The 11,185-nt window shown below is 43.2% G+C and overlaps 1 protein-coding gene across 2 annotated transcripts in view; it reads left to right on the plus strand.

Annotated features, from left to right (window-relative positions):
• fam171a2a (family with sequence similarity 171 member A2a) overlaps positions 1-11,185 on the plus strand; it is a 227,312-nt gene that overhangs the window by 213,294 nt on the left and 2,833 nt on the right. Inside the window, exon 8 of one of the 2 annotated variants that reach the window (XR_007958176.1) lies at positions 4,010-7,237. Coding sequence is in view for 1 of the 2 variants with exons in the window: in XM_052038439.1 (XP_051894399.1) it covers positions 4,010-5,573 (1,564 nt within the window). In the remaining variant the exon portion in view is untranslated. Of the gene's footprint in view, positions 1-4,009; positions 11,112-11,185 lie in introns of those variants that run through there. The other variant, XM_052038439.1, reaches the window with a different exon arrangement.

An 11,185-nucleotide genomic window follows, 5' to 3' on the forward strand; every position in this document is an offset into this window, starting at 1 on the left:
TTGTACCAAGATACAGTGAAAAACTTTTCCATGCCATCCAGACAGATCATTCCAAAACATAAGTACATTGAGGCAGTACAAAGGGAGAAGCAATAACAGAATGCAGAATAGAGTGCTACAGTTACAGAGAGAGTGCAGTGCAGGTAGACATAAGGTGCAAAGGCCACGGCAAGGTAGATTGTGAGATTAGGAGTTCATGTTTATCGTAAAATAAGTCAGTTCAAGAATCTTATAACAGCAGGATAGAAGCTGTCCTTGAGCCTGGTGGTGTCTGTTTTCAAGCTTTTGTATCTTCTGCCCGATGGAAGGGGGGAGAAGAGAGAGTGACCAGGATGGGAGGCGTCTTTGATCTGAGTTGTCTGGTCTGTGCTGAAGTAACAGTTGTGACTCAGCAACCTTGGGCTGGGGAGGGGATGGCATGGCAGAGACCGCCAGGATACCTGCCTCGGGTCACCTTCTAGACAACTGATGTTGGAGTGTGTACACAAGAATATGTGAGGCTGCCACTTATTGGTTTGACCATAAAGACAACCACTTGTCTCGGGTTCTGTCTTGCAAATTCATTTGTATTTATGATCCCACAAGTTGGTTAAACTGAAGCAACCCGAAACCAAATGATGGGGTGGATGGGAATAGAGTCTCACGATAGGAAGACATTGGATGCATTTGGGGTGGGGGGGTGAGAAGAAATCCAGTTCAGTTGGATCTTTCTCCTTTCTCCTTCCCAGTAGCAGTGTTGGAATCTAAGGTGGGCAGTCTGGTTGTCGGTGGAGTGGGGTACGGTGAATCGGGCAGCCGCGCGTGGTGGCTGGCAGTGCTGTGTGTTGGGTGTTCAGCGTTGGTTGGAGTTTTTGGTGCCTGTGCATTGGCTGTTTGGTGGGTGTAGGGCCAGGCAAATGTCATAAACTAGGGAGTGGGTTTATTGATAGTTCATACAGTGGGGCGCCTGAAGGAGAGTAGGTCTATAAATAAATTAAAGGGGCCTTGCCCAAGCTGGATTCCCAGTCCTGGGCTGTGGTCAGGTTAGGGAAAGCCCCTTTAAGTTGAGCTGCTGCAGAGCAAGCAGCTGTGTGAAAACTTGGTTCAGCTCAGGGTTCCAAGGGGCGAGTGCGCTTTAAAGCAGTTGTGTGGGATGATGTCATAACATGCAAACCTGAGGTGGAAGGTGGCTGACTGATGCAAGTGCAATTCATGGCAAGAAGTTGAATTTGTCAGGTGGTGCAAAGTAGCCTAGAAACTGGAAGTTGCATGTTATGAAATGACAGTTTCCATATACACAACACTGTGTGACTGGATTAGTCAGAAATCAGGTGTGACACCAATGAATGGCAAAAATGTGCTTAAACGGTTTATAATCCGCTCCTGTTGCTCTATTCCTAATTGAGATGTTTTGCATTAACTTCCATGTACGACCGGTTGAGAGAGTTCAGCAGAAGCAGGTTGGAAACCCTTGTGAATTCTGAGAGCCGTAACCACCAGTAGATGGGGGTTCACAGTGTGGAGCTCTGGTCCTCCCAGTTTGTGGCTCAGGCTCCCCCTGCTGGAGGTTACTGCTCACCACAGGGTGGGAAAACTGAACGATAGGATTTACCGGCAAAACACGAGTGGTTTTCCTGATCTAAGTTACTGTCACAGAATTGTCTGCTGGGAAGGGCTGGATGTACCTGCTATGATTTTTCTGCAGAATTCTGGGTAGAATGCCCATTATTTCCCAATAGGGTGGCAAGGTCGTGTAACCTTTTGGCAGTCAACCAGTTTGCAACCTGTAGTTTAATGTGTACTGTAGGTCGGCATCTCAGTGTCGCCACACTTCAGCAGCAGTTTCTTGCTGTATTGCTGAGAGTAGGTACTGAATGGAAGTCAAATATTTGCCTGCAAGTAGCAAGGGAGAGAGAGAAATTTTACCTTGGACCATGACCTATGTGGCATCCTTGGGGGAGACCAGGGATGATGAGGAAGCAGGGAAATGTGAAATAGGAACTATAATCCTTTCCTTTGTATGCAACATACGTTAGAGACAAGAGTGCAGCAACCTTAGAACAGTGATACATTTACTGTTCCTGGCAATATGTTGCAAGGTGAGTTGTTAGTAGATGTGTTGATGCATATTGCAGCAATGAGGTCTAGTTATGTCTTTTATCAGTGTTGTATGATTTTACCATTGTTTTATCTTTTAGTATATTAGGTGTCTCTTAAAGGGAAGTTTCATAAGAACATTAAGACTCAGAGCTACAGCAGCAGTGCTAAAGGGTACAGCAGGGAGGGCTCTAGATATTGTATTCATATTTTAATTCAACAGAGGAGGCCATTTGGCCCCATTGAGTCCTTGCTGGCTCTCAGACCAATCCCTATCCCCCATTTATTTCCCTCTGACACATGTCCATTAGCATTCCCCTGATTGCCTCACAAGCTACCTGCACAAGGGGCAATCTCCAGTGGCCAATTAACCTACCAACCTGCACGCCTTTAGGAAATGGGAGGATACCAGAGCGTCCGGGGAAACCCATGCAGTCACAGGGAGAATGCGCAAACCCCATATAGATAACACCGGAGGCCAGGATCGAACCCGAGTTGCTGGAGCTGTCAAACAGCTGCACTGTCTGCAGTGCTACTATTCCACCCACAGTGGATCACTGGGAGAGTTTCTGGGGAAGGTGGGACCTGTACAAGCAGAACAGGTTGCACCTGAAACGGAACAGGTTCAACATTCTTCTGGAAGACTTGGCTGGTGGTGTTGGGAAGGGGTTAAACCAATTTAACAGTGCATTGGGACACAGTAGGATTATAATAGTGGGTGAGGACAGCCAAATACAGAAAGAAAACTAAAGACATCAGTAGGCAGAGCATACATGGACTTGATAAGGAACTATGGAGGAAAGCAAAGCTGGACTGTATCCATTTTTACACAATGCATCTGACTAGTAAGGTTGTTGTGCTGAGGGTGGTGATTACCACACGTGAAATGTGAAATATCTGCAGATTGTTGTCTCATCAGTGCTGAGGCCCTTGCTGTTGTGTACATCTTAATGTGAATGTAGGAGGCATGATTAGTAAATTTTGCAGATGGTAAAAAAACTTGATCATGCTCATAGTGAAGAGAGTATTGTCTGTATAATGATATTCATCAGCAGAGTAATGGGAAATGGAATTTAATCCTGAAAAATGCAAGTTGGTGCACTTAGGATGTATAGAATGAAAGGCAGGACCCTGGGAATTACTGAGGAACAGACAACCCGTTGTCTACATGCCCAAGGATCCCTGAAGTTGTAGGTAGATAACGTCGCTAAGAAGGCATATGGGATATGTGCCTTCATTTGTTGGGGCATAGACTATAAAAGCAGGGAGGTTATGGTACAACTTTATAAACCATTGGTTAGGCTGCAGCTGGAGTAGTGTATAGTTCTGGTCACCACTTTAAAACATTTTCTGCCTCTCTCAGGGAATTACATGGCTCTGGGTGGGCACGGACTATTACGTCAGAACTATTTTGGACAGGATTGATGGGCCAACTAGTCGTTTGTGATTGATTACCTTGTATTTACAACGCACCTACAGGATGAGGCATCAAGAATGAAATAATCAATCACAGCACATTGAAGCTTACAAGCACACCACAAGGAATACCTTCTGAGTAATGTTCACTGCAGGCCACGAGCCTTGCCTGATCTTAATATTCATTTTACTCTGGAATGTGCATTTGGTTGAATTGTTGCTTTCTATCTCCCCTCTGTCTCTGCCCCTCTCCCACCACTTTTCCCACGTGTAAGGCCAGTTCATCTTCCCAATTCTTTCTCCTGAAATCGAGGAATCCAGTGCAGGCTATTGACTGAGTGATAAAGTTCTAACACATTTAGAAATGCGTTGTTAGTAATGTGGATTTTTAAAACCAGATATTGAGTTCGAAATGATCTGCACTATATTTAGACACCCGAGCCAAGTAGTTTAAATGTAGATGTGTGGTGATTTTTAAGCTTATTGTACTTTTACTAACAGTGTTTCTATTTAATAGGAGAAGATGCCTAAAACCACGGCAACAGCACAGAAAATTGCAGATTGCTTCCACTTTGGACAGCTCCAAGAAGGACCAAGCCACCTCCATGTCTCACATCAATTTGATCAGTACCAGCCATTTGGAGTCTGTGTCCTCCAATGGAGATATGGACGTTCACACACCCATCCTGAAGTCTGCCTTTAGTACATCTCGAGAATTCGAGAGCTCTCGAGAAGAGTTCTTCAAGCAGATTCCGTACAGGGATTCGGGTTCAAAAATAAGGCACATCAGCAAAGCATCCACTGATACTTTGGCCCATCGAGGAAATTCCAAGGAAGATTACCACAGGACAGTGGAGAGCTTTCCATTAAAAATTGCAAGGTCTATGGATGCTTCGGGAGAGCTGGAGCCACCTTTAATGGATGACTACAGACGGAGCTACAGTTCGATGGTTTCCCAACAGCAAACAGATGAAAAGGGAAGAGATGTTCAGGCCCGGCGCATTTTGGCTGAAAGTAAACTTTGTGCGAATGATCCGCCCTCACCTCCCCCACTGCCACCACCATTTGAATCTCTTGTTGGCCACAAAGTGGATAATAAGCCCTCTGAATACATGATGTCTCAGTCTGTTGATCATCTGGCTAGGCCCACCACATTATCCCAGCCAGGCCAACTAATCTTCTGTGGTTCTATCGATCACATGAAAGACAACATGTACAGGAATGTAATGCCTACTTTAGTCATTCCTGCCCATTACGTGGGATTAACTTCCGATTATCCCTGTATGGACCAGTCAGCAAGCAGCCCAACAGAACAGTTGGAGATGAAGGGGGTTCAGATGGGAGTTCCCCTGTCCCACCAGCCTGGATCCCAGCAGTATCAACACCAACAAGTTCAACAACCAACCCCTCAGTCGGATGATGGAGAAGACAAAGCTTGGGGCCCCCACTCTTCTTCCATGAGTGGTCCAATGGCGGTATTACTGAACGAATCGGCAATGGCACAGATGAATGGAGAATTGCAGGCACTAACCGAAAAGAAGTTCTTGGAGCTGGGTGTAAAGCCTCAGCACCCCAGGGCCTGGTTTGTGTCATTGGACGGGCGATCCAATGCTCACGTTCGGCATTCCTACATTGACCTGCAGACCGGGGAGAGGATCGGGAGCAACGACGCCAGCTTGGATTCCGGTGTGGACGTCAACGAGGCGAAGCCCGGTAGAAAGCCGAACGAGGGTCGTGACAGGCATGGACCTGGCAACGTGGCCTACAGCAAGCTGGTCTACTTGGATGACAACGAGCAGAGCAGCAGTGAAAGCAGAACAGCAGTCTGCTCGCCAGAGGACAACTCGCTCACTCCTTTACTGGAAGAGAATTCCGAACACAGGGAAACCATCCACCGACGAGAGCACAGCAGAGGTAACAGCATGAGGAGCAGCACCAGCGAGACTCGCAGGGATTCCACCACCAGCCCGGAGGAGGAGATACAAGATCAGTCTGAAGGGGCAGATGACCAAGGTGAGAACAAAAAGAGCCCCTGGCAGAAAAGAGAGGAGCGGCCACTGATGGTGTTTAACCTGAAGTGAACAGCGGACTTGACTTTCCCAAGACCTCGAATCGAACCTTCGCAAGTTTTTTTTGAAAATGCAACAGCATCCCATGAGAAAATCTGAGCACAAACTAAGGAAATCGATGAAGTCTAAAGCAACAAACCCACCAGGCTTCCTGTGGTGGATCCCTGTCCGAGGAAGCAGCAAACTAGTTCTCCCAGAATTTGTGCAACTTGTTATTGCTAAGCTGAAACGATGGTTAAGAAAGTGGAAAGAATCTCAGTGAAAACCGCACGTCTTCTGTAAGGGCAGTTAGAACATGCATTCATGTTGACTTTGGAACTTATTACTGAGGTTTTTTGTAAAAAAAAGTCATTGTGGTACCAACCCACACAATAAACTCATTGAATGTTGTTTTTCCTGAGGAAGATGAAAAGACTATATAAAGGTTCAGTCCTTTTGTTACTTTAATTGGAACGACCCTACCAAATGAAGCATTTTCTTGCTTGAGGATCAGTAATTTTACATATGTCATGACTTTTTTGAATAGAAGCTTTTTCAGAAGGTAGATTTTCTTTTCCTTTTTGTGTACTGTACTTTCCTTAACTTGACCCGAAACCAACTCCAGTAGCAGACCATTTAGATCTGGTCCAGGACTCTCCAAGTGCCTTCTTTATGTCTAAGTTGTGCAAAAAAAGGAGGAAAAGCAACACATTGGCTGTACTGATGAAAAGTGGAGAGCGATGACAAGGAGCCTAAAGTTAGGAAGTCAGAGTTTATACTTATTTTGTAATGTTCAATATGTGCAGTAACAGCTAAAGGAATGTATCCCCATTACCACTGTGAGTTTTCCTGGACTCCGGTCCATATGCCAGGTAGGAGAAGCCATCCTGCGTACAACTTATTCACAAACTGTTCAGTACTTAAATCTAAGTTGCATCAGAATTGATTGCTCAATTAATATATCCAGTGAAAAGTGACTAGTAGGCTAATGCCTTTTGGGATTACCAGGATCATTAGTGATGCATTTCTAAACTTCTTGTGTAGATCAGCTAATTTTTGTAACAGCTGGAAGTTTGCTGCAGTCCTAGCAAACTACCCACTGAGCACAACATTGGTGTGGCCAGGTCACTGGGTGTGGAATGTGTGGGATTTGTTAAAAAAGTAGACTGAACTCCCAGCTCTTTGTCCTGAAGATCAGGAAGTGGGATGGTTATAGGGATCAGTGCCCTGAAAATGGGTGGCCATCTACTACTGCTCTGATGGCATGGCACTAGATGTTGAGATCCATGGAGAGAAGGAACCCAAACCCACTTCATATGAAGTTTGGGATGCTACAATGCTACTGGGACAGCATCTACCATTTACTGGGCATGGCTGGCTGGAACATGTCCAAAGAAAATTCTTGAGGGCAAGAAACAGTTTTGACGAGAGAGCATCCTTCTACCGAGGGCTCTTCTCGAGGTTCGGCCAGGGCCTTTGCTGCTGTGAGATTTGCTTGCTACCCTCCATCAACACTTGCAAAGTAGCTCGATCACCTTTTGGTTTAGAGATTGTCTAGGACACCGTTGGGGGAACCAAATTCAAGTCGCAGCTTGCTGTCCTAATGCAGATGTGACTGGATTCTCAAAATGGCTTGGGTCTCTCTCTACTGGTCAACACAGAAAGTCTGCCCACTGAGGAGGTAAACCACAGTTGTTGTAAGTAACAAACTTGCTCTTCCATTGTATTGTCAATTAATGACAAATGATTTTTTTATGCTTCAGAATATTGATCAGTTGTTAAGAAATCAAGTTGAGCTAAATGTTTAAAAACACTTTTATTTCTTTGACTCCCTTTAGTTTGATATTTAAGACTAGTATATTCTTCTGAAGGTGACTCTGATTTGTGGTTAAAAACATAATAAAGTATTTAATTTGGGTTCTCCAAACAAGTATTTATTTCTTCTTCTGTTTTGGGCATTGCTGGTAAGATCAGCAGTTAATGCCTGTTCCTAATTGTTTCTAATAAAGTGACGAGTCTCCTTTTTGAATCACTGCAGTCCCTGTGGTGAAGATATTCCCATGATTTTCACCCTAAAATAATGAAGAATCAGCAATATGCTTCCAAGCCATGATTTTGTGTGAATTGGAGGTGAACTTGGTGGTGCTCCCATGTGCCTGTTGCTCTTGTGTTTTAAGGTGATAGAGGGTGTGGGGACGGTCAGAAAAGGCTTAGTGGACTGCTGCAGACTCCTGTAGAAGAGGAAGTGAATGCTGAAGACGTTGGCTGGGGTTTGTATCAACCAGGATCCTTTGTCCCTGATGGAGTTAAGCTTCTTGAGTATTATTGGGCTGCACCAGTATTCTGTTATACACTTGAATTGTTCCCTGAATATGGAAGAAAAACTTTGGTGAGGTGCTCACTGAAGGATACCTAGCCTCTAATTTGGTCAAGGATTTATATGGCAAATTCAGTTTAGCTTCTGGTTAATGTTGCCCCCTAGGATGTTATTGAAGGGGAGTTAAAAAGTCATTGAACGGACACATTGAATGATAACATAAATGTTATCAACCTGCCTGTTATCGACTTGAAGGCTGAATATTGTCCTGATGTGCTACATGTGAGCATGGATTGCCTCATTTATCTCAGGAGCTGCAAACGGAGCTACATTACACAATAAGTGAACATTCCCACTTCTAGCTTTATAATAGAGGGGAAGATCATCAAACGAGCAGCTGAAGTTAGTTGGGCGTAGCATGCCACCCTAAGGAACTCATGCAGTTGTGTCCTGGGAACCTCAGCCAACCACAACCAAGGCTCTTTGATCGCACACTCAGTCAAGTGCAGCCTTGACATCAGTCTCATCTCTGAAACTGAGCTCTTGTATCCATTTTTATACTGGTGAGTGCTCCTGGAAAGCAGGTTACATTGGTGAGCAAGTGCTGCTTGATAGCACTATCCATCATGTCACGAGTTATTGTGACTAGACTGATGGAGTGGTAATTGGTGTGATTATATTTGTTCTACCTTTTGTGGACAGGGCAGAACTTGGCACGTTTCTTCATTGCTGGGGAGATTTCAGTATTTTAATTGTATTGGAAGAGCTTGGCTAGAGACAAGGCAAGCTCTGTTACACAGATTTTCAGCAGAACAGCTACAATGTAAGCTCTGGTCACTCTTGTATCCAGTGATGTCAGTTGCTGCTTGACATCATGTTGAGTGAATGGAATTTGCACAGGCCGGCTCTGTGTTGAGGATCGAAGGATATATCATCCACTTGGCACTTCTGACTGAAAGTGGCTACAGCTTCTTCATCCTTGCCTTTTGCCCCTTACTTGTTGGGCTGGGCCATCATTTTGAGTGGGGATATTCAATGATCTTCCTCTTCCTGTTCAAATGTTCTCCATTCTCGAGCTTTGATCTGATCTGGGATCACTAACTCTGTACAGCATGCTCCCTTCACAGTTTAGCTCGTGATCCTGTGTTGTAACTCAATTTAGTAATAGTTGTTAGCTGCAGGAAATAGTTTTGCCATTTTTGATTTCTTTTTATGGATCAAGTATTATCCTGTTAAGTAACTGGATACAGTCTATTAACACATTACATTTTCATCTGGTAGACTTGTGTTCAAAACCTTGTACAGGCCAATTAGGATTTGCCATCTGAATAAATCTGGGAACTCTGACTGCAACTCGCAGAACATGCTGTAATTGAGCCCAAATCAAAAATCACACAGAAGGAATATGTGGGAAATGGAATCTGTCAAATTGGAGTCGATACAAACTTTACTCGGCTGCTTGTATGTGGTGGAGGTAGTGATGCAATGAAAAAGAATGGTGGCACAGCACTGATACACCTGAAATTGAAAAATAAAAATCAGGAAAAAGAATTGTAAGGCATCGAATGTGAAGTGGAATTAATCACGAATTTGCAGCACTTCATAAGATATGAGAAAATTTCAGATTTATTGTCTACTTATTAGTTTATATCTAGTTAAAGCTTTAAACCTTTCAATGAAAATGACTTTCTTAAACACACACTTCCATTACTAGATTGGAGCAGGCATCCAATGAATACCCAATTTTCACTGACTTACTGGTTTTAATAGATCATTGAGGTTAGAAAGGCAACCTATAAATGTCCTATTCCCAATGTGATTGATTCCAAAATAAACAATGTTTTTGCCTTGCTGAACCTCCTTGTTTAAAGTGTAAAAATATAAAACTTAAATGTTGCATTTAAGTACCCATTCCTAATATTGATCACAGCTCTGAAACAACCACATCTCTGGGGAAAGGCAAATAAAAGCAGAAATGGATTTGACTTGGACTAAGTCCACCCTGCTTTTCAATTCATATCCACCAGACTTTGAATTGATGTCCAACCTCCTTTGCTGCTTCTCCACCTCTGTTGTCATTATGAACTTGTGGAAAGACTGACTCCCACAGCTGTGTTATCTTGCGCTGCTTAGTATTTATGCTTCCCATTGCATTCTGCAGCCATGGGTTCTAGTGAAGGGGTGTGAGGCAGAGGCAGCAATGTAGATCAAGCCCCAGGCCAAATTATGCCCAAACTACATTAGGGAAAGTTGGCATAAACTTTAATTAACTTTAAATGTTGAAAAAAGAGACTTGATGAGCTAATAGTTGAGACCAGTAGTATTTATATATTTCATGTTTTTTAATCAATAGGTTTTACACACAAGTAGATATTTCATTATATTGACCATTGTATCTCCCCAAGAAGCTATTGATATAATTCAGTGGAAATCTCCCAGCTCTTGATGTTTCAGTTGAGTGGAAATTTCTAATATTCTCTTAAAAAGATTATTTTTCAGACTGAGCTTGCAATATTTGTTCATGATTAAAATGCCAAGAGGTGACGAGGCTGTGGGCCTCTTTGCAAGGCAGAGCTCTCACACATAGACCCAAAAGGCAGGAACATCGCTTGTGGAATCAGCACTTTGCTTTTCCAGTCCTGGTTGAAACCTGTGTCTCCCTCCCACCCTGCTCTTCCCCCCGCCAAGTTGTAGTGAAAGATTGCAAACCCACCCCATAATAGACTAGAGCAGGCCAGAAGTATTTTAAGTAATGTGTATTTTTAACCTGTTTTCTTTTAAAATAAAAAGACTCAAGGTGCCCACCTTTCCTGTTAATGCACATATTAAACAATGTAATTTTAGGCTCAAGACAGGCTTTAAGGGTTCTTGGTATTGTAATTGTGAGCGCTTCTTTTCTAACCTGATAGACATTTGTCTTTGTGCCATTAGTTCACATCTCCTTTGGAGGGTTCATGTCATTGAGTCAGATATTATGCCACAACTAAGATAAGATGAATGATCTGGGACTGTTTTTGCTGGATGTGTCGTATGTGTGGCTACATTTTAAACTGATTATTAGTGCTAGTAACTCAGTGATTCTTGTTTGACTCTTGGCCACGTTTTTCTCAAAACATGAGGTGGTCTTGAACAGAGATGTGTGCTTGCTTCCAGTTTGCTCTGATCTTTTTCAAAGAAAACATGGTCAAAATTCTGTGCAATCTTTTTTGCTTGTTCCTAAAGTAAAATTGTTAAAATAAAGCTTATTAAAAATATTTTGAGAAATGAATAGCTTTATTTGAAGTGAAATTGAAATTTTACGTGATGCAAAGTAATATTTGTACATCGC

The sequence above is a fragment of the Pristis pectinata genome, chromosome 25 (assembly GCF_009764475.1).
Source record: "Pristis pectinata isolate sPriPec2 chromosome 25, sPriPec2.1.pri, whole genome shotgun sequence".
In the NCBI taxonomy this organism is placed as follows: Eukaryota; Metazoa; Chordata; class Chondrichthyes; order Rhinopristiformes; family Pristidae; genus Pristis; species Pristis pectinata.